Source organism: Thamnophis elegans, chromosome 4, assembly GCF_009769535.1.
Source record: "Thamnophis elegans isolate rThaEle1 chromosome 4, rThaEle1.pri, whole genome shotgun sequence".
In the NCBI taxonomy this organism is placed as follows: Eukaryota; Metazoa; Chordata; class Lepidosauria; order Squamata; family Colubridae; genus Thamnophis; species Thamnophis elegans.
The window spans coordinates 121295670-121319733 of record NC_045544.1 but is presented as its reverse complement, the minus strand read 5'-3'; the positions used below and the strand labels follow the sequence as shown (position 1 = coordinate 121319733).

Sequence of the window (24064 nt, the reverse complement as noted above, 5' to 3'; positions counted from 1 at the left end):
AGTATCCACCAGCCAATTCTGGGTTCATTTAATTAAACAATGCCATTTATTGAGACCCCAGAAGTGTGCCTTCTCTATAGTAATGTCTGCCTTCTGGAATGAGGTTCTCCCAAGATCTGAACACACACACATCTTACTGGGGTTACAAAGAGGCCTGAAAGCCTGGCTCTTTACTCAGACCTTTGGTGAAGCTGATTGAAGTCTCCTGTTCATCTAAATCAGGGGTGTCAAACTCAAGGCCTACGGGCTGGATCCGGCCTGCAGGGTGCTTAGATCTGACCCACAGGGCTACCCTGGAAAGAGTGAGGGACTGGCCTGCGGTGTCTCTGCCAGGAAAAACATTTTCACTGGCAGAGGGTTGCAGGAGGCCACTGCAGCCGAAAACGGACCTCAGGAGCCCATTTTCTCTGGAAGAACATTTGGGCCACCACAGGCACTCCTGACATGCCACTCCCACTCTGGCCCTCTGAGGTCAAACACAGCCCTGATGTGGCCCTCAATGAAATCGAGTTTGACACCCCTGACCTAGATTGTTCTCTTTTGTTTTCACCTGATTTGTTATTCTACCTGCTCTTAACTACTCTTTTTGGTTTCTTGATGTTATTGTTGTGCTTTTCATGCTTAAATGAAAATCTGTAAATCTCCCAGAGCTGCTGGGAGTCAAATAACATAGAGATATAGCAACAACAACAATAATAATAGAAATGATGTTGATATCATAAACGTAAGCCATTTTTTCTTCTTCTTTATATTAAAATCTATAATTGTAACTTCAGGAGGGCTCTGAGGGGCCATGTCCAAGCTTTCAATAAAGTATATATGCATAGCTTAATGTATAATGTGTATAATAAGATATTACGATGGTTGATCACTCAGCCCATGGTTTAGAATGCATTTAGACTTTTTAATCACCTTCCCAAGGACTGAGATAAGCAGCTATGTGACAGCAATAACAACAATAATATCATAAATGGAAGCATTTTTTCTTTGTTGTAATATTAAAAATTATAATTGAACGGTAACTTCAGAAGAACTCTGCAGTGCCACATGCAAGCAATCTTAGGGCTCCAAGTGACTCAAAAGGCAACCAACTCCCCTTAGGATTGGCCATGGCTAAGAATCAGACTGCTGTCCTCTATCCCAGCCAAACAACCAACTGGAGCAGAGATTCCAACAGCTACTCACTTTCCATCATCATCTCCCATGCCAAGTTCATATATCCGCTGAGCTCCGAGTTCCTCCAGCTTCTTATCTACAAATTTCCCCATGGCGTTAAAATGCTCGTAAGTTTTGTTCCCAAGTCCAAACACCTGGAAAGCAGAAAAAGATTGGTTCAGTTCAGAGGCAATCAGAAGAATCCAAGGAATATCTCCTTGGACATCAGGTACTTTTGAGTTTCACAAGGCTTTCCTCTCGTTTAGATGAGGATTCTATCCTAAATGTCTGTTAAACAATGCTGGACCCGAGGCTTTCTTACTCCTTCTAAATTGGACATGGAATACATTTTCGTGGATTCATAAATGTTTAGGATATCCATCTTTCAGGCGATATAAGATGTATTCATTTATCAAATTTATATGGCTACCCACCCATCTCATGAGAAATTACTTTGGGTGGCATAAAACAAATGTTTCAGTGTTGTGTTTATTGCCACTGGAGCAGCACAACTCCTCTGGAATCTTCTTCACATACAGGTAGTCCTCGACTTACAACCACAATTGGGCCCAACCTTTCTGTTGCTAAGCAAAACACTTGTTAAGTGAGTCTTGCTCCGTTTTATGACCTTTCTTGCCACAGTTGTTAAGTGAATCACTACCATTGTTAAATTGTTAAAGAAAGGGGAGTCAGGGAATGTTGTAGGTCCCATCCCCCAGGGAGATACACCTGGTGGGAGCCAGAACAAGGGCCTTCTCTGTGGTGGCTCCCTCTCTCTGGAAAATCATTCTCCCAGAGATTAGAATGGCCCCCACTCTAATACTCTTTCGGAAGGCGCTGAACACCTGGTTCTGCCAGCGGGCCTGGGGAACCCAGAGTGGGATGGAGCCCATTAAATGGTTCATGTGATCTGCTGTTGCTGGGGGTGATTTTATCATTTTATATTAATTTATTTGATTTTTTAAAATAGTTTTATTGTTTTAAATGAGGTTTTATATTCTGTAAACTGCCTTGAGTCGCCATGTGCGAATAGGCGGCAATATAAATTCAATAAATAAATAAACTAAAGAGATACACTAAACCTGTTTCCTATTTAGCCTCTTCCCTTTTCTGTGGTATTACGGTGACACTGGGCTTACTTTTTTTAGCTTTCAAAGACTATTTAAAAAAACAAAACAAAAAAACAAAAGGGAGCCCATGTTCTTAAAACTATTAATGGCCCTCCTGATACAGGTAGTTACAATGAGAGTTACAACTATAATGGAACTTTCCCATTACAATTGTAAGTCATGACAATCATAAAGCAATTTTATAATCTTTTTTGTGCCGGTCATAGCGTGCAGAGTTCTCTACTCTAAAATGTTTCTGATGTAAGAGGCAGAAAGAGGAGGAAAAATGGAGAAAATGTACAATTATTTTAAGGGTGTGGATTTAAACTTGGCTACTTTGGGCTGGAGATGGTTGAATCAAAGACTCCAGCAAGACAAAGGAAAAGGATCTGGACGGAACAGGCTTTATCCAGCATTACAGGCAACCGGGATGAAAGGACAGAATCATTGGATAGAAATTAGATGACCTTTTGAATTAAAGATAGTAATGTAATTGGGGAATCAAAATCCATGGGGGAAAGAAGAAAATGTGTATTAGAACTGAGGAAGAGAGCAAGAATAAAACTTGCTGTTAGATCCAAAGCAGAAAAGTCTGTCATATAGAGATGTAATGTATCATACTATTAAAAAAGCACAAAATGAATTTTGGAAGGGTAGCAATAAAAAGAAGAAACCGCAGTGGTCAAAGCAAAAAAAAAAAAGCCAGTTGTAACCCAGAGGAAATAACATTATTTTCATGTCTCTCCTCTTATTAGAATGGGAAAGAGAAAATGACTGTAGCCACAGAAACTGAGCTGTGATTGATGTCATGCACCTCTGGATATCAACTGTAGAGGCTAGAAACATGCTATAGTTACTTGCTACATTTATTACTGACCATTAGATGGAAGCATTAGAAAGAGCAACTAATTTGGGAGAGCTGGATTTTCAAGCATAGAAATGGACAAGAGCATCTCAAAAGACTTGAAAAACACTATTTATGACTGGAGAGAAGAGAGGAAAATGCCCATTTTCATGGAAGCAGCCCTAGGAAAATAAAGCTAAGGAAGTAGCTAGGAAGGTAAAATAATGAGAGAGAGGCTTAAGAGCTCTTTGTTAGCTTTTCAGTTGCCAAGGAAAAATTGTCAACGTTGATTCCTTCCCTCATTGCCTCTCTTCTGGCAATACACCTCAGCACCAAGAGTTAATGATGCATTTGAATAGACTGAAAAGAGAGGAACAAGAGCTAAGAGTAGTAGTTTGATCCCTGGAGCTCAATCATCCACAAAATGCTCCAAAATTCAAGAACAATCCTCAGAGGAATTATATTTGTGGCTTCATTTGCTTCCCCAACTCTCAGACGTGGATACAGAGGGCACAGGCACCAACTTGGCCCGCACAGGAACTGTGCCCATCAGCTCTAGAATGTAACAGTCATGACTTTCTTCTCTCCTTGTCTGAACTGAGACTAACCTAAGGGATGCAGCTATGCTGACAGCCTGAAGAATATTGTTCCTTTCACCCGACCAATGGACAAGTTGAACTGCCAATAAAGGAGAATATCTGTAGCACAGGATTGAAATGAGGAGTCTGTGGTGCTCTCTGAGCTTGGCTGTTTTCTTGCAGACATTTCATTACCCAAGCTAGATAACATTATCAGCACTAATACTACTTAGTTTGGGTAATGAAATGTTTGCAGGAAAACAACCAAGAGAGCACCGAGAACCCCTTGAGTTTAACTGCAACGTAACTGGGTAAAACAAAAACAAAAATGGAGAGCTCCGCTTTCATTATACAGTTTTCAAAACAACTTTCATAGAACAAATAAGAAAACTGGCAGCAGAGCAGACTTTATAGTCCCAAAGCTCCATTTGAGATAAGATTAAAGGCCACAATGTGCATGCCGAGCAAGTTATGCTAGAGAGGATAGGCAGTGATCATTGAAGAAAGCTAGGGATGTAACGGATTGCTTGGGTGAAGGGAGTTGGGTGTGATCACCACCTTTCCTACAGTATACCCAACCACTCTCAGTTAAACAAAATTGCTGTAAAAAATGAGAATAAAGGAGAATTGGTAATTCTGAGCATTCAACAGAATGAGAATGGGAAAGAAGGGAGACCTTCAAATGAAGACATCAGAATTGCTCCAGTGGATCCACACTGAGCAGGGAGTTAGATTATGCAAGGTCTAGGATACCTTCCAAGGGATGTGGTTGCTCAGTGACAAAGACGCTGAGTTTGTTGATCGAAAGGTTAGCAGTTCGGCGGTTAAAATCCCTAGTGCCATGTAATAGTGAGCTTCTGTTACTTGTCCCAGCTTCTGCCAACCTAGCAGTTCGAAAGCATGTGAAAATGCAAGTGGAAAAATAGGAACCACCTTTGGTGGGGAGGTAACAGCGTTCCGTGCACCTTTGGCGTTTAGCCATGCTGGCCACATGACCAGAGAGTCTTTGGATAACGCTGGCTCTTCGGCTTTGAAACAGAGATGAGCACTGCCCCCTAGAGTCGGGAACGACTAGCACATATGTGCAAGGGGAACCTCTAGCTTTATCTTAAGATATCTTCCAGCTCTACAATTTAACAATCTTGCAAGTATGTGCTTGTACAAAAGATAACTTTTCTCCTTTACCCTTTGGAGTTCCCTCTCTAATAGGACTCTGATTCTTCTCTGATTAGAATCTGCAAAATGAGCATTTTTGTCAGGAAATAGGGATAACCATAACACTTGGTCATAATAATTTTCTGGGACTACCCCCCACCCCCACCCCAGCTTTCACTGAGTGCATAAGGGTTGCATTCGGATGGGTTTTGTATATTCAGAATTCATATCCACATTTCAATGAAATGATCTCAGCTTCTGGGCAGCAACTTTTAGTTTACTCAAGCATCCTATACCCACTGTCTCCCATCACAAAAGTAGCCCTGAAGAGATAATCAAAGCTCACCGCGTATTTTATACCAGACAGTTTGGAATCTGTGTCTTGCAACCAGTCGTAGAAATCTTGGGCATTATCGGTGGGATCCCCTTCTCCATAGGTGGCCATGCAGAAGACTGCCAGAGACTTATCAATTTCCGCTAAATGACTCAGGTCCGACTGTATGAGAGAGAGTACAACAAATAAGGAATACGGTGGCGCAGTGGTTAAAGTGCAGTCCTGCTGGCTACTTCTGCTGATCACCGGCTGCCTGCAGTTTGAGAGATCAAATCTCACCAGGCTCAAAGTTGACTCAGCCTTCCATCCTTCCAAGGTGGGTAAAATGAGGACCCAAAATTGTTGGGGGCAATATGCACACTCTGTAAACCGCTTAGAGGGGGCTGTAAAGCAGTATGAAGCGGTATATAAGTCTAAGTGCTATAGTGCTATAAACACCAGTTTTTCTTTCTATCCAGGGGAAATCGCTGTCCACCATGCTGACAATTTCACAAAAAGACTGGAGATACTATGAGATTCACTTAAGTTTTTCAGGTCCTGAGCAAGACTAGCTTCACCCTTTCTTCTCACAGAAATCATCTAAATGTCATACAATTCCAGCCATTCTTTTGTTAAGGTTGTCTTTATTACAGTCTTAATTCTGACTGTTTGTCAAAGGCTTTTGAGTATAGTCTTTATTGTCATTGCACAAAATAAATACAATGCAATTGGTTTTAGCCTCTCTGGTGCAAAATTATAACGGAAATGAAAAAAGAAAGAAAAAGAAAAAACTAGTCATACGTTTCCGCGTGTGTGTGGAGTGATTGTAGTTATATTAAAGTCTGACAGCCCAAGGATAGAAACTATTTTAAACTTATTTGTTTGGTTGGCTATACTTTGATGTCTTCTGCCCGATGGTAAAAGTGCAAAGAGACACTGACGAGGGCGTGAATCATCTCCGAGTATCTTCCTTACTTTGCTAAAGCAGCGAGACCTGGTGATGTCATGCAGATGACAAGACATATAGTGTACAAGGCATGCTTTACTAAAAGAGCAAGTGGTAATTACACAAAATTATAACTGAGTGCAGTTTTCCCCAACCTGAAGCTATTGGATGTGTTGATTGTAATTTTTCTCTTCAGGTTGAGGATAACAGTAGAGCTCTTAGAGGCATGAAGTTATATATTCAATCCCTGCTGCCTAAAGAAGAAAGAAAATTAAAACCTTTTATCGTTCTTTAGATCCTGGCAGCCCAGCGCAGCTACAATACTGCTTGCCTTCTCCTGGAGAAATTGGAGAGGCATCAGGAAGAAAAAGCTAGTAGACTCTAGCTAGCAGAGAGCACTGGTGGCGCAGTGGTCAGAATGCCGTATTGCAGGCTAAATCTGCCGACTGCCAACAGTTCAGTCCTGACTGGCTCAGGGTTGACTCAGCCTTCCATCCTTCTAAGATGGGTAAAATGAGGACCCAGATTGTTGGGGGCAATATGCAGACTCTGTAAACCGCTTAGAGAGGGCTGTAAAACACTATGAAGTAGTATATATGTCTACGTGCTATTGCTCTTGCTCCTCTTATGCAATCCTCCTCCATTCGTTTGCCTAATGAGGAGGGAACTAAAATTTATATAGAATTCCTATTTTATCAAACCACACTGGCTGGAAATTCAGCAAGCTGAAGTCCTATCACATAGGGATAGCACCAGGTTGAGAAAGACTAAATTATTACTCATGTATGATAAGAGTTTTTTCATGGGCACTTCTTTGACAGCAATCTTCTGATATTTAGTAAATTGAAATCTCAGCAGATGTGATAGGACAACGTAACCTCAAATTCAGGTGATACCAGCAAGGATTGAAAGGGGTGGCAAGACTGCTGAGGACATACCAAGTCATATTCTTCTGGATCAGCAGACATGCCCCGCATCCCGTAACGTTGAGCATCTTTTGCAAGGCGGTTGGCAAATTCTTCGGCGGTGCCTGTTTGAGATCCATAGAATACCACTATGTTTCTTCCCTGGAAAGGAAATCAAAATGGGAGAACGACAATTTAGCAAAGACTTTGGAACTGCTCAAAGTCAATAAGGTTACTTATTGCCAGATCATAATTTCTACCTCCATCACTACAACCAGATCTGAAATCAAAACAGAAATTCATGTATTCTCCTAAAGTTTATCAGAAGGAAACATATTTACTTTTTGCACAGCTTTCAGGCAAGCCAAAAAGTAGGCATCTCTTGAAGACATGACCTCGATTACAGGTGTTAATTTGCATCCATGTGCAACAACATCAGAATGCACGTGATATCACATGTTCTCTCTTGGGACAAAACTAAGTATTATTCGGGATTTAAGTATTTTTCCCTTTAAAATGTGTAAAGGGAATTGTAGCCCATTTGTTATTATGAAATTTCCTAAGTAAATATTTTCAGTTCTAAAGGTTCAAGCAGACTTCTCTGGCACTGAACGTCAGGGAACACATTGTTCAGGAGAGTTGTATAGATGTTCCGTTTATACTTCTTCAAATGTAACATTCTGGTTAGGGGGCAAACAGCAAAGCACAGAGCAGGAAAGATACACACTGCCACACAACGGTTGGGATTTGGGAGTTTGGTCCATCTACAACCACCTGAAACCCACGTTTGCCTATCAACCTCTCTGCATTGTAAGTATGCGGCAATACCTACATTCAGTTGCACACAACTCTAGATCAAGTTTAAACATGCAATGTTTTGTAAGGCTAATTAGTAACAGAACACATAGAGAATAAATTGAACAAGTCCAAGTGGCAGCTAATATTTTACATGTGGCTTTTCCAGGAAAATGCAAATGCATATTCAATAAACCTTTGCAACTTTTGGGGGAATGCTAAAATTGTTATGTTAACTGTTCCTTGTGCCTCCTTTGTTTTAAATTATAAATAAACTAATGGAAATGTATACTACTGACTTATCCAAAAATTTATTAATTCCTCCTTGAGAAGGTGGCATCCAATAAACAAACTTATCTGTCCACTCCTAAATAAATCTATTCTGCATATGGAGGATGAAAATAATTGTAGATTATTTTCACCAACAGTGGCTCCGATGAGTGGAAGTTGATCAACTCAAAACCATTCTCTAGATTCACTGAAATCCAAACTTAGAGCAGTTTTTTACTGGATGACCAGCAAAGGGATAGGGATATCAGCTTGGAGTCTATGGAGATTCTCGGTCATCCATGATTGTCCCAAAGATGCTTTTTTTCAAGAGGCAACTGGACTTTCTGTTTTTTCTTTTAAGATGTTTCGCTTCTTATCCAAGAAGCTTCTTCAGTTCCCCATTCCCCACCATCCAGTCAGAACTGAAAGCCCAGTTGCCTTTTGCAAAAGCACCTTTGGGACTACTAGCTTGGAGGTTCTCTTGGACCTTTTAACAGCTGCTTTGCTATACAGCAAATGGCATCCTAGATGGGCACTCTGCTTTGGATGGGGTGCATTGTTTAAGGGCAAGTCTTCTGCTGCTGGTATGGCCAAATTCAGAGCAAGTAAACAGAAGGGGGAGTTTAAAATGGCCAAAATCACCCTGGAAGTTGCACAAAAACTATCTGAGGAAATTGCAAGAGAAAAAATTGTTAATCTTATGCTAAAGGATCAAGCAAAGAGCCTGAGGTATATCACTTGTCCATAAAGTACCTCCAAGCATGCCTAAGCTGTAAACCATTGTGAGTTTATTTTGGTTTGCCTAAACAGGTAGTCCTCGACTTACAACTATTCATTTAGTGACCATTCAAAGTTACAATGATACTGAAAAAAGGGACTGATGACCCTTTTCCACCCTTACAACCACAGCAGCATGCCCAATGCCATGTGATCACAATTCAGATGCTTGGCAACTAACATATTTATGACACTTGCATTGTCCCGGGGTCACGTAATCTCCTTTTGCGACCTTCTGGCCAGCGAAGTCAATGGGAAAGCCAGATTCACTTAACCACGGTGTTACTAAATTAACAACTGCAGTGATTGACTTAACAAGTGTGGCAACAAAGGTCGTAAAATGGGGCAAATCTCACTTAACAAATTTCTCACTTAGCAATGTAAATATTGGACTCAATTGTCAAACTGACTATTATCCTAGTTGGACAGAGACAGCATTGTAATATTGTCTGGATCGTTGTACAGGATGCATGGGAACTCTTTCAAGAGCCGAGGTAGCGCAGTGGTTAGGGTGCAGTACTGCAGGCCACTTCAGCTGACTGTTATCTGCAGTTCAGCAGTTCTAATCTCACCGGCTCAAGGTTGACTCAGCCTTCCATCCTTCCGAGGTGGGTGAAATGAGGACCCAGACTGTGGGGGCGATATGCTGACTCTGTAAACCGTTTAGCGAGGGCTGAAAGCCCTATGAAGCGGTATATAAGTCTAACTGCTATTGCTATTGCTATTTCAAATAGCCCAGAAATGTCAGTTTTAAAATAGTGAAATCGAAGTGTTGCTAATTGGGAGATGCTAAGACAATCCTGCTAAGCTAATGACTTGCCTTATGTCCTGGCTGCTACTTTATTTCTATGCCCAATATAAAATGTGAGTTTTCTACCGTGTTTCCCCAAAAATAAGACAGTCTTATTTTCTTTTGACACCCGAAATAAGTGTTTGGCCTTATTTTTGGGGAGGTCTTATTATTTTTGAGGTGCAGGAGGCAGCTCCCGCTGTGTTGCAATATTTTCGGGGAGGGCTTATTTTCAGGGGAGGACTTATTTTAGCACATGTATTCAAAAGCCCAATTGGGCTTATTATCCAGGGAGGTCTTATTTTGGGGGAAACAGAGTAGCAAATGGCTTGGAACCCAATCCAGCCAATCCTTTATCCAAGATCCTTTTATAAGGCAGGCAAGAGAAAAAAGGGGGTGGGGATTTTTATGAGTAGTATCTCCTTTTTAAAATACCATTCCTATCTGTTACCAGGATCTTAAAAAAAAAAAAACCAAGTAAATTCTTGGATATTGTTTTGCTACTGGTTTTATGCATTTATTTTATATGAGTTTTATTGTTGTTCTTGCTAACCAAGTTATCTCTTACAGGACATTATTTTAATTACAAAATTATCTACAAGAGAAAAGAAACAAAAATATAGCAATCACATTATCATTATTATGACTTCTTGCAGCCAGCGTTTTTAGACGGGATTTGGCATTTATTATTATTATTATTATGATTCGTCTCAATGTCAGTCCGATGTTTAGGCTAGATTTGGCATTTTTATGCACTTATCGCACCATTGTCAAGGACCTGGGATAATCAGATGTTCTTGTTTGATGGTATTTATCATTGCAGTACATAAGCTGTTCCAAATAGAGCTGACTTTTGCAATTGCCCAATGGTGATTTTGTCAATGCTGACTTGGTGTTCAAGCAGTGCTCTAGATCAGAGGTCTCCAACCTTGGCAACTTTAAGACCTGTGGACTTCGGTTCCACCACAAAACCGCGGTAGACAAAAGCGTGCTCGACGAAAGCGCGTACGTGACGTCATCACAGCGTGACGAAAACATCGCGCTGTGATCGATAAATGTAAAAATAAAGCGAAAACCTTACCCTAACCCCCCCAAACCTAACCCTAAACCTAACCCTAACCCTTAACCTAACCCTAAATCTAACCCTAAACCTAACCCTTAACCTAACGCTAAACCTAACACTAACCCTTAACCTAACGCTAAACGTAACCCTAACGCTCTAAACCTAACCCTAACCCTTAACCTAACCCTAACCCTAAACCTAAACCTAAACCTAACCCTTACCTTTAAGTGAATCGGCTTGCTTTAATTTTATTTTTATTTCAATTTTTAATTTTTTTCGTCGCGCTGTGATGACATCAAATGCGCGCTTTCATCGAGCGCGCTTTTGTGGACCGCGGTTTTGACGGGTCACGGTGGACTTCAACTCCCAGAATTCCTCAGCCAGCAAATCTGGTCCATAGGTCTTAAAGTTGCCAAGGTTGGAAACCCCTGATCTAGATTCCACTAAGGGCACCTATTACTACAGGTAGTTCTCAGGTTATGACCACAATTGACCTTTTGTTGCTAAGCGAAACATTTGTTAAGTGAGTTTGTCCCACATTTTACAACTTTTCCTGTCACATTCGTTAAGTGAATCGCTGCAGTTGTTGAGCTAGTAACACGGTTGTTAAGTGAATCCGGATTCCCCCTTGACTTTGCTTGTCAGGAGGTCGCAAAAGGGGAATCACGTGACCTCAGGACACCACAACCTTCATAAATGTGAGTCAGTTGCCAAGCATCTGGATTTTGATCATGTGACCATGGGGATGCTGCAACGGTCGTGTGAAAAATGAAAATAAGTCACATTTTTCAGTCCCGTTGTAACTTTTAACGGTCACTAAATGAACTGTTGTAAGTTGAGGACTACCTGTACTGGTACTATCTATGCTTTCTTTTCCCAAACTTGTTCCATTTGTATTTGCAGGTTTTTGTGTTTTGTGATTTTCTTCCATTCTTTCTCTTCTATTCTGCTGTCTTCAGCTACTGCCACGTCCCCTATTTAGGCTAGTTGGACTTTCTTTTCGACAATTGTTCAGTCTGAGGTCTTATGTGGCAAGTGCCTTGAGTTCTAAAGTCTCAGAGCACTGTCCCTTATTAATAAAGTAATTATTATTAGCAGTACAGGTTGTCCTCGACTTATTACCACAGTTGAGCCCAAAATTTATGTTGCTAAGCATGACAGTTAAGTGAATTTTGCCCCATTTTATGATCTTTGCAGCCACAGTTGTTAAATGAATCGCTGCAGTTAAGTTAATATAGTTGTTAAGTGAATCTGGGTTCTCGATTGACTTTGTCAGGTCTCAAAAGGGGATGACATGACCCCGGGGACATTTGCAACCGTCAGAAATATGAGTTAGTGAATTATTTTAAAAAAACGTTTTTTTTAAAAAAAGGGAAAAAAAGAAATAGGAGTTAGTGGCCAAGCGTCCAAATTTTGATCTTGTGACCATGGGAATGCTGCAACGGTCACAAGTGTGAAAAACGATTATAAGTCACTTTTTCAGTGCCGTTGTAACTTCAAATGGTCACTAAATGAACTGTTGTAAAACGAGGACTACTTGTAATATCACCACTGGATTTTTATGTCACCCAAGAAATTGTAATTTTGGGGCAATCCAAAACTTTGATGAACAAATAATTAATTTCTTAGGAATATTATACGCCAAATATATATTTTACCCAAACATGCCTTCTCCCAGTGTGACGTGAAGATATTCTTTACTGAAGGCTTTCTCTAATATTTATCATTCCCAGCTACATGATTAAGAACAGTAGACACTGTACTCCAGCTACATATGGGAATCCAAGACTGAAAAATATTTCCCCCCCCCCCCAAAAAAAATCTATGTTCTGCTGCCAGCTGGCTCTCACATACAGAAGAGAGGCTGAAGTAGCTGGAAAAGCTTGGGTAACAACAAGCCTGTTTCAGTAACTATTAACCATGGAAATAATGAAGTGAAACTTACCGTCTTTTTCATTTTTTCAATAAAACTGTTTTCATTTGCTGACTGCTCACTAAAAAAGAGAGAAGGGAAGGATTGGTTTTGAAACGTTCACAGTTGCAGCTATGTTACCAAACAATGGCTCAGCAGATTCTCCAATCTGCTACTTATCAACGTCCGTCAAGCTCCTATCATCAAGCGTCCGTCAAGCTCCTATCAAGAGCCGAGGTGGCGCAGTGGTTAGGGTGCAGTATTGCCACTTCAGCTGACTGTTATCTGCAGTTCAGCGGTTCTAATCTCACCAGGCTCAAGGTTGACTCAGCCTTCCATCCTTCCGAGGTGGGTGAAATGAGGACCCGGATTGTTGTTGGGGGCAATATGCTGACTCTCTGTAAACCGCTTAGAGAGGGCTGAAAGCCCTATGAAGTGGTATATAAGTCTAACTGCTATTGCTATTGCTATTTCACAAATGGCACAAATAATATTTTGGTATTATGATAAGCCATCTTAATTAGCAGGCCTCAAGTTCTACAAGACTGAACTGGCAGCTGCATCATGAACAATAATGCTATTTTTCCACCAGACCAAGGTCAATAGTCTCTGTCAGCTGCATCACAACCAACATTTGCTGAAGTCAGAAAGTCTTGGGCAGGGTTTCTCAACCTTGGCAGCCTTAAGATACACTATATTGCCAAAAGTATTCGCTCACCTGCCTTTACTCGCATATGGACTTATATTGGCTCCCAATAGATGTTCAGGTGCAATTCAAATTTCCTGGTTATTGCCTTTAAAGCTTTAAATACCATAGAACTGAGCTACTTGCAGGAGTACCTGCTCCCCACAACCTCTGCCTGCCCCCTGCATTCCCATATGGACATGACGCCTGCTCCAGATCTCTGCTCACTGATGTCTAATGGATGTTGTTACAAATTCTCTACCCAATACTCACATTAATACAGAACAGATGAATGAAAACCAGTCTGATAAAATCCAGACTAACTATAATTAGCACAAAGAATGAAAAAAGTCATTAATTTGGAGAAGTCACGTTATAACTGATATGCATCTGTAGGATAATAAAAATGAATGAAGCATGGAGTAGACTAAGGAAATATCTAGCCACATTATGGGCACTAATGCAGTGTCAGTGATTCAACAATGAATCCAAAGGGGAAAAAAATACTAACAGCAATTCAGTCGGGAAGACATAATCACAGGTTAAATACTGTAAGTTCATATGCGAGTAAAGGCAGGTGAGTGAATACTTTTGGCAATATAGTGTATGTGGACTTCAACTCCCAGAATCCCCCAGCCAGCATACTGATCGTTACTAGGCAACCATAAGGTTGAGAAACATTGGCCTAGAGCAGGGGTGTCAAACTCATGACGACATGGCAGCGTAACGTTACGTATCTCAAGCATCATTTCCAACTAGTGTGTTTTATTAAAAGGCCTTTAACTTCCAAGAGTTTAATAAAATGTTTACCAGGTTACTTGTTAGTTACTACCAGGCTGGGTTTTTGCCACTGCAGGTAGTCCTTGACTTACAACAGTTCATTTAGTGACTGTTCCAAGTTACAACGGCACTGAAAAAAGTGACTTACACTATTTTTCACACTTACAACTTTTTTAGCAGCCCTATGATCATGTGATCAAAATTCATGTGATCCCCTTCTGCAACCTTTTGACAAACAAAGTCAATGAGGAAGCCCGATTCACTTAACAACCAGGATTCTGACTTAACAACTGCAGTGATTCACCTAACAACGGTGGCACAAAAGGTCGTAAAATGGGGAAAACTCCACTTAACAAAAGACACTTGGCACTCAATTGTGGTCGTAAGTCAAGGATTACCTGTATAGACTAATAAGGCTCTCCTATATATATATATATACAACACACACACATACACAGTAGCTAGCCAGCAGAAGATTGTGAACGCTTTTCAAAGCAGCAACCCCAAACAAAGCATAATGCAGCTATTCACTTTGGCGGTAACCAGATAACAAATAGAGAAGAGCTGTCTAGTCATTACTCTTATTGGTTAACTCTTCTACCAAAGCAGAGGAAGTATTCAGTAGGTTCTGACCAGTTTTGGAGAACCGTAACGGAAATTTTGAGTGGTTCGGAGAACCGGTAAATACCACCTCTGACTGGCCCCGCCTCCATCTATTCTCTGCCTCCCGAGTTCCAGATGATCGGGAGGGAATGGGGATTTTGCAGTATCCTTCCCCTGGAGTGGGGAGGGAATGGAGATTTTACAGTATCCTTCCTCTGCCATGCCTACCAAGCCACGTCCACAGAACCGGTAGTAAAAAACATTGAATCCCACCACTGTACCAAAACAAGTATTCCTCTCGTTTTTAATACAACAAGAGGGTATTATGTGTTTAACTCTTGCTTGTGGCACTCGCAGATGTTACGAGATGAAAAGATGGATCCTTCCATCCATTAAGAACTCTTTCTGTTCTTAATGTCCTGTATTTCTGAGCCACCATTCCTTCCTGGACAAGGCAGGTTATCTTAAAGAGTTGCCTTCCGTTGAAAAATAACTTTCCCTGCCAAATAAAAATTTCTGCTTCATTACATCTCTTTAGTAGCAAGAGCTCGGCTTTACAAAAGCTAGTGCAGAGTGGGGAGGAGAGTAAGAGAAACTTCCCAAGCATCACCCCTCCCTCCCCCCCAAAAAATAGTGGCCGCTCATGGCAACATCCATGTTTGTGTCAGTTTTCCTGAATCAAAGCTGCTGCCAAACCAGTTTTTGCATTTAAAAGGCTTGCTCTGACCCTGCCCCCCAATTTTGCAGACCCCACCCCAAATCCATGGAAGGCTCCCAGGTTAAACTTACCTCCCAGGAAAAGCCTCTTCAGGCCGTGCTGAATATGCGCAACCCATAGTGAATTGGAAGCAGCGGAGAAAGTACACAGTGTTTCACAACCCTGCAATTTCATACTGGCTGCAGACAGCTAAACTTCACTCTGAAGCAAAGCGTCCCCAGAGTTCTTCAGACTACCCCTTTTCTTGGGTCTTCAAGTCAGCGGGCGGCCTCCTTTTGTTACAGCCCTGCATACCAACCCTTCGAGTCAGACGGCACCAGCAGCCTGATCCGCTGGGATTCGTGTCGGCTGCTTTCAGAATTACCCAGAGGGCCCCGGCACAAACCCAAGAATGTCAACATCTGGCAGCAAGCAGAAAGGAATGAGAGAGAGAAAGGCTGAAGAATGAAAATTCCCAAGGACACTATGCACCCTCACTCCCTACTTTTACCCGTTCCAGAGTGAGTAGGGGGGGGGAGCTTCACAGCAAGAGACCTCCATCGCCTTAGCAACTGTTTTACATCATAGGCCTTTTTTTAAAAAAAATAAACGGAAGCCGCTTTCTTTTAATGTTGAGAAGGGCCCTTCACTACAGAACCCCTTCGGAAGGCTATACGGAAGTTCCGAAAACGAAGAGTTTTCTAAAAAAAAAAAAAGACTGTGTCCAAATTGTTTTCGTTAGGAGTGGGAAACAAGGTCAGTATAATCAGTCGGAGTCTAAACACTTGTCTATTGAATTCAAAGCCCTCTTCAAGATAATAAAGCAGTTTTCCCACTGCCTGTTATTTCCCACAGGACTCATTCCGGGGGGGGGGGGGGGGAACACAGGGGGCGTGGCACGACAAAACCGCGCTCGACTAAAGCGCGCCCAATTAAACCGCGTCGCTGACGTCATCAACAGAGCGACAACAGCGAGCGCGGAGAAAGAAGGGCGCTTTAAATAGCGCTTTGAAAGCAAGCCAATTCAAGTTAAGGTAAGGGTTAGGTTTAGGGTTAGGTTTAGGGTTAGGTTAAGGGTTAGGGTTAGGTTAAGGGTTAGGGTTAGGTTTAGGGTTAGGATTAGGATTAGGTTTAGGGTTAGGTTAAGGGTTAGGATTAGGGTTAGGTTTAGGGTTAGGTTAAGGGTTAGGTTTAGGTTTAGGGTTAGATTTAGGATTAGGTTTAGGGGGGTTAGGTTTAGGTTTAGGGTTAATTTTAGGTTTAGCGTTTACAGCGTGCTTCTGTCTCCGCGCTGTTGTCGCCCTGTGATGACGTCAGCTACGCGGTTTCGTCGAGCGCACTTTAGTCGAACGCGGTTTTGTGGTGGAACCCGGGGGGGACATTTTAGCAAGGGATTCTCTGCCTGGTTGCTGGGTAGCCATGGGCATGGTGGGCCTGGCCTAATCGGCCTCCTGCAACATGGTGGGGCCGGCGTTTTTCTCTCCCCAGCCTCCAGAGGTTTTCCTTGAGCCTCCAGGAGGGCAAGAATGGCTTCCCCAGGCTCCGGGGGCCCTCTGGAGGCTGGAAACAGACTCATTTCCAGCCTCCCTGAACTTCCAGTAGGACCGTTTTTCGTCCTTGCACTTACCTGCATGCAAAACAGGCCGCGTGGGGACTCCTGGGAGGGGCGGAGAGGGGAGGGCGGGGTCAGCCAGGAGTGAGATTTGGGGATCCTCCAAACTGTACAGAATCTTAGCTAGAGGTTCTCCCAAACCCTTGCGAACCACCAGCAGCCCATCCCTGGCACTCATTCTGGAAAGTAACACAACTAATTGAAAGAAGGAATGAGAGTTTAGCACCATCCATTAGCATTGTCTTCTTTTCTCCATAGTGAGGGGGGAGGAGTATCCAGAATGGGTTGACCTTATCCTCTCGTGATTGGTTTGAGTCAGATAAGCTCTTTGGGCTCCGCCCCCTGGAATTGAGCCTGCCCAGTTTTCTGACTCAAATCGATCGTGAGAGGTTGCTCATTCGAGAGCTCCAGGAATTTACTAGGATCTAAAGGAAAATTCATTTGGACCCGTCGAGTTTTGCCTCCCTGCTTCACTCCTCCTGCAGGATTGGGACTGCCACTAGCCCCCTGGGGCGGCAGGCTGCCCTGGACACTGAGGACATCCGAAGACTCTCAGTGAGGAGCTTGGCCGGGCAGCAGAAGGAAGGGCAAAGCCTCTAGCAGGCAGCCCTAACCAGGAGGTCGGGCAAAAGCCTCTAGCAGGCAGCCCTAACAGCTGAGGCTTGTAAGAGCTGGAGATTTGACTCACCCCAATCAAGGGAAAGGTTGCACCTCTCCAGACCTCCAGTAATTTACAAAGGATTAAAGAAAATAAACTTGGACCCGGCGAATCCTGCCTCCCTTCATCGCACACAGCCTCCTCCTGCAACGACCGGATTGCCACAAGCCCTCTGGGGCGGCACGCTGCCCTGGCCATTGAGTGAGGTGGAGTCACTCTGTGAGGACCGTTGCCGGGCAAGCAGGAGAACCGGGCACACATGCCTCCTAGAGGCAGCCCTTGATGAGAGGCTTCTCAGGAGCAGAAGCGCTCCTCCGCTCCCCTCAGCCACGAGGGTTTTAAAAAAAGGAAAACCTGTGCTGGCAGCTATCACCAGTGGACAAGGTGAGAGCCGGAAAGGCTCTAAAACAGCTGCGGGAGATGAGCGGCAGCCGCATGGCAAGCCTGCAAAGGCAAAAGCCATTTCCATGTGCTCCAGCAAAGAGGAGCCTTTTGAATTTGGAGCCGGGGGCCATCTTGAAGCCACGTGGTCCAAGATGGCGGCCCCCAGCAGCTCAGGAGGCCGGCAGGACAACAACCACCACTTGAGGAGACCTACAAAGGTGAGAGACGATCGCAGAGGCATTAGCCAAGAGCGAGGGAGGCAGCAAAGGGCCAAAAGGAGGCCTATCAAGGAGTTAAAGAGGCAGGTGGTGGATCAACCCCCCCCCCAAGCCTACTTCCTTGTTGAATCACAAAGGCAGCTGCCACAAGGCTTGCAGGAAGAACCACCCCCCCCCCTACCTTTCTGGCTGCCAAGTAACAGGAGAAGGCTTCCTCCATAAGAACATTCTCCTTTAATTAGGAGACAGAGCGGGAGGGGCGAGAGGCTGACCGGCATCCGTAGCAAGCTGTGTTTTTCATGGCTAACTCTTGATTCCCCCTTAAGAAAACTCTCCCTTAATTAGGAGACAGAGCGGGAGGGGCAAGAGACTGATGGGCATCAGTAGCAAGTTGTGTTGGCCATGACTAATTCTTGATTCCCCCTTAAGAAAGCTCTCCTTTAATTAGGAGACAGAGCGGGAGGGGCAAGAGACTGATGGGCTCAGTAGCAAGCTGTGTTTTTCATGGCTAACTCTTGATTCCCCCTTAAGAAAACTCTCCTTTAATTAGGAGACAGAGCGGGAGGGGCAAGAGACTGATGGGCATCAGTAGCAAGTTGTGTTGGCCATGACTAATTCTTGATTCCCCCTTAAGAAAGCTCTCCTTTAATTAGGAGACAGAGCGGGAGGGGCAAGAGACTGATGGGCATCCGTAGCAAGCTGTGTTTTTCATGGCTAACTCTTGATTCCCCCTTAAGAAAACTCTCCTTTAATTAGGAGACAGAGCGGGAGGGGCAAGAGACTGATGGGCTCAGTAGCAAGTTGTGTTTGCCATGACTAATTCTTGATTCCCCCTTAAGAAAGCTCTCCTTTAATTAGGAGACAGAGCGGGAGGGGCAAGAGACTGATGGGCATCAGTAGCAAGCTGTGTTGTCGTGGTTAGTTCTTGATTCCCCCTTAAGAAAACTCTCCTTTAATTAGGAGACAGAACGGGAGAGGCGAGAGGCCTACTGGCCCCAGTAGCAAAAACTGTGTTTTGTTTTGTTAATCCCAAGCCGGCAGCCCCCTGCAGCCTGGAAAAACGCAGGGGGGGGGGGGGGAGAATATTCAGCCCAGCTGCTAAAGTGCAGCTCCCAATGGAGCCCCCAAGCAGGTTACTGAAGACCTTCCAAGGGTGGGGGTGACTAGGCAAACGGCTAATGCAATACAATACAATACTATGCATACAATAGCAGAATGGGAAGGAACCTGCAGGCTTTCTAGCTCAATCCCCTGCCCAGGCAGGATATCCTATACCATCTCAGACAAATGGCTTCCTATGTTTGATTAGGCTGACTCTGTAAACCACCTAGAGAGGGCTGAAAGCCCTATGAAGCGGTATATAAATCTAACTGCTATTGCTATTGTCATTGCCACCCAACAGCTTCTTAAAAACTGTTGGGGCTCTCACAATGTCTGGAGGCAGGCTGTTCCACTGATTAATTGTTCTAACTGTCATGAAATTTCTCCTCAGCTCTAAGTTGCTTCTCTCCTTGTTTAGTTTCCACCCATTGCTTCTTGTTCTGCACTCAAGTGCCTTAGAGGATAGTCAGGCAGCCTCTTCTCTGTGGCAACCCCAGAGATATTGGAACACTGCTATCACGTCTCCCCTAGTCCTTCCTTCCAGTAGACTAGACCTACCCAGTTCCTGCAACCGTTCTTCATAGGCTTTAGTCTCCAGTACCCTGATCCCCTGTTGCCTTCTCTGCACTCTCCTTAAGAGTCTCCACATCTCTTCTACATCATGGGGACCGAACTGAGCGCAGAATTCCAAGTGTGGCCTCCCAAGACCTCAAAAAGTGGGATTAACACTTCATGGGAGCTTGATTCTATTCCTCTGTTTATGATGCCAAAAACTGTGTTGCTCTTCTGGCAGCTGTTGTCCACTAGGACTCCCAAGATCCCCTTCACAGTTACTACTGTGGAGCAAGGTATCCTGTACCTGTGCACTTCACCTTCATTGCCTAAAGGTAGAACCTTACTTCCTTGAACCCCATTTTCCCTAGGTAGTGCCCAATGTTCAAGGGTATCAAGATCCTTCTGTAGCTTTAGCCTGTATTCTGAAGTGTTGGCTATTCCGGCCAGCCGGGGGTCATCTGCTAACCTGATGACCCCCCCCCCCCCCATCAGCCGTTAACAAACAGAGAGCTAACAGTCATTCCGGCTCCTTCTTATGACCGCTTGAGATAACAGCAGTTCTTAAAGAAACAGTACTACTATCATGGCATATATTTTGCTATCCCAAATGTTAGCTTACACACCTAACACCCTCATTCAAATCACTGATGAAGATGTTGAAGAGTACTGGGCTCAACACTGAACCTTGGGAGACCCCCTGCACTCTTCCCTCCATGAAGAGGCAGTTCCATTGAGGAGTACAGGTGGGTGCACCAGTTACCAAGGCACCTGGGGTGACTAGGTCTAACCCACATTCTTCTACTTTATCTAATAGTAGGTTATGGTCTACCTTATCAGGACTTGCTGAAGTCCAAGTTAACTATATCAATGGCATTCCTATGGTCCACTAGGGTTGTCACCGTAATCTAATATGGCCAGTCTGGTATGATGTGTTTTTGACAAACCTATGTTGGCCTTGGGCTCTCGAGACGGTTTTTCTTCCTTTCTGAAGGGGGGGAATCACATCAGCAATTCTATAGTGGTTCTCCAGTACTCCAGGATCTCTGATAGATATAGTTTCAGTTGTTTGGAGATTTTGTCTGCCAGCTCCTTCAGACCCCTGGGTGTAACCCACCCGGTCCTGGGAATTGGACCTTGCCTAAGATAGACAGGCTACCATTTCTTCCCTATCTCATCTTGGGTTCCTAATCTGAATTTGGGATGCGGTTCTTGATAGGTTGGATTGTTTATCCCTTCGGGTAAAGACAGATGCCAAGCACGAGTTAAATAGTTCGGCTTACCCCTGCTGCTTGCCACCTTCGGGCCACTTCTCCCAGCAAGGGACCAATCGTTTCCTTAATCTTTCTTGGTTTTATCAGGCGGGAAGATGCCCCCTTTTGTATTTTATTCTAGTTCATTATTATTATTGTGGTTGTGGTTCTTGTTGTTATTATTATTAATTTACCTTTGCGGCAGGCCTTTATTGTGAGCCTTAGCTCCCCTCACTCCATCTTTACACACACTCTAGTGGCCGCCCATTAAACTCCGTCTGTGTTTACATTCTGAATATCTCTGCGCTAATCCTAGCCATAGAATCATAGCACCCTTATGGCCGGGGGGAAAAAAGGGTCAGACAGGCTGGTCCCCATGCCAGAACCCACCACAAACTCAGAATAGGATGCCCGACTATGAGAGTTCGCAGAAGCACCTCAGATAGCCTATGAATTTAGACAACATTCGCTGAGGGCAGAACATACAGCAGGGGTGGGTTCATCAGAGCCGGCTGGCTCAACCGGACCAAGGGGACAACTTGGAGCGGAAGCTGCAGCCAGTTGACCGCTTGGCGGTGGAGCGGAGCATCCTGAGGAAAGACCACTTCTCCCCCAGGGTGATAAGGACTATCCAGGCCGCCCGCAGGCCCTCCACAGAGCGCATCTATGGCTCCACGTGACGGGCCTTTGACTCTTGGTGCAACTCCCGGGGGTTCAACCCCATCCAGGCTACGGTGCCTCAGGTTCTGGACTTCCTCCAGGCGGGCCTGGATAGAGGGTTAGCTCCTAACACAATTAGGAGACAGGTCTCAGCCATCTCATCAGTTCTCCTGTGTGGCAGAAATCAGAGCCTGACACACCACCCCATGGTCAGGCAATTCCTTAAGGGGGCCTCCAACCTCAGACCACCTACGGTACACAGGTACCCTTCCTGGGATTTACACAGGGTATTGGACGCTCTAACGGGCGCCCCATTTGAGCCATTACAAACAGTTTCCCTTAAGTTCCTGACCCTGAAGGTGGCTTTCCTGGTGGCCATCACTTCCGCCAGGCGGATATCCGAACTGCAGGCGCTGTCCACCAGGGAGGATCTCTGTGTCTTCCACCAAGATAGGGTGGTGTTACGGCTGGATCCATCCTTCATTCCCAAGGTGTGCTCCTGCTTCCATCGAGCCCAGGAACTGATTTGGCCCAACTTCTGTCCAGACCCTTCTCACCCATTGGAGAGGAAGTGGCACACTCTGGACGTTAGGAGGGCTCTGAGGATTTACCTCAGGAGAACCAGGCCAAACAGGAAATCCGAAGCCCTGTTTGTCTCCTTCCAACCAGGATCCCTGGGTAATAAGGTAACTTACACCACTATCGGCAGGTGGCTGCGAACCTGCATTGCCACTGCTTACCAATCGCAGGGGTTACAGACACCAAATCATATCACAGCCCACTCCACACGGAGTGCAGCCACATCCACGGCCTGGGCCTCACAAGCATCCCTGGCCGAAATCTGCAGGGCAGCCACATGGGCTTCCCCCTCTCCCTTTGTTAGGAACTATAAGTTGGACTCCTTTGCCTCGGCAGAGGCCTCGTTCGGCCGCAGGGTGTTGCAGGCGGTTCACAGGGCAGGACCCGTGCCTCAACAGGCCTGAGTGGGGGACATAGGGCCTCAGGGATCTCCCTCCCTAGGGACGTGCAGGCTTTGGTACGTCCCATTCTGGATACTCCTCCCCCCTCACTATGGAGAAAGGGCGTTGGTACTTACCTGATACGCCTCTTCTCATAGTGGGGGGAGGAGTATCCAGTCCCTCCCTGACTATGTTTGTACAACTAAGTGTTATGTTCTTTGTTTATATTGTTATTTAATTATTGATGTTGAAGACAATAAAAGCAAAAAAACTGAATCAAGAGTCTGGAGTGAATGATGCAACGAGTCGGAGAGAGCTCTTCGTCATAAAACTGGGCAGGCTCAATTCCAGGGGGCGGAGCCCAAAGAGCTTATCTGACTCAAACCAATCACGAGAGGATAAGGTCAACCCATTCTGGATACTCCTCCCCCCACTATGAGAAGAGGCGTATCAGGTAAGTACCAACGCCCTTTTCCTTACAGGAAGCTTGATGCCCTCTAGATGTGTTAGAAGAAAAGCTCCCATTGTTTCCCAAACTTGTGCCCTTCAGATTTGTTGGATGGCAATACAGGAGGTTTATAGGATCAATTTATTTGGGGGCAGTCGCGTTTAGGAACTCGTGTCTTCAGGACCCATAGATTTTGTTCTCAGTCACTGTGCCAAGACAATGGTGCATGTTTTCAGGCACATATCATCTCAAAGCACTGTCCCAGGTACTCAGAGACATCTCACTCCCTACAGCACCACCAATCTTTAGAAGCACAATATCCCAGCATTTGTAGACTCATAGAAGAGGAAAAACCCATTCAAGACTGGGAATTTAATTCTATAACCTCGGAGACGACTGGGAATAATAATATCTTTAGCCCAATGCCTAGATCAGAACACTGGAAATGCCATTTAAACCACTGAGCTCCAGCTATCAAGCTTAATAACAGGTTCCATTACAAAAGCATCCTGACAATGAGGAAATTATTTCTATTATTCAGCAAAAAAAAAATGGCTTCCTAAAAACCACTGTTCCGTATCTTTTGCTTGGGGATAATAATGAACAGATTACATAGCCTTCTTCCTGGAGACACAGCTCCAAATATTTGAAAAATGCGATTCTGTGCGTAATGCAATGTTTCAGTGTCACACAGGGCTTAAAAACCTAAGGCTGCCTTGGATGCATTCACAGAAACATAGATCATAAAATGTAATGTTTCCAATTCCGCCCTCCCTTGGTCAGACCCAATGAAATCCTGTATCCAACTCTGGGCAGCTTTCAATCTGACATAGTTTGAAGCA

At 44.2% G+C, this 24064-nt stretch overlaps 1 protein-coding gene across 1 annotated transcript in view; it reads right to left on the bottom strand.

The window, feature by feature from the left end:
* The window catches only part of LOC116508529 (NADPH--cytochrome P450 reductase), a 65927-nt gene that overhangs the window by 17860 nt on the left and 24003 nt on the right, over positions 1–24064 (bottom strand). The window contains exons 3-6 of the mRNA XM_032217180.1: positions 12646–12694; positions 7039–7167; positions 5188–5337; positions 1186–1310 (exon numbers count right to left, since the gene is read on the bottom strand). Of these exons, the coding sequence (XP_032073071.1) occupies positions 1186–1310; positions 5188–5337; positions 7039–7167; positions 12646–12694 (453 nt within the window). The remainder of the gene's footprint in view (positions 1–1185; positions 1311–5187; positions 5338–7038; positions 7168–12645; positions 12695–24064) is intronic.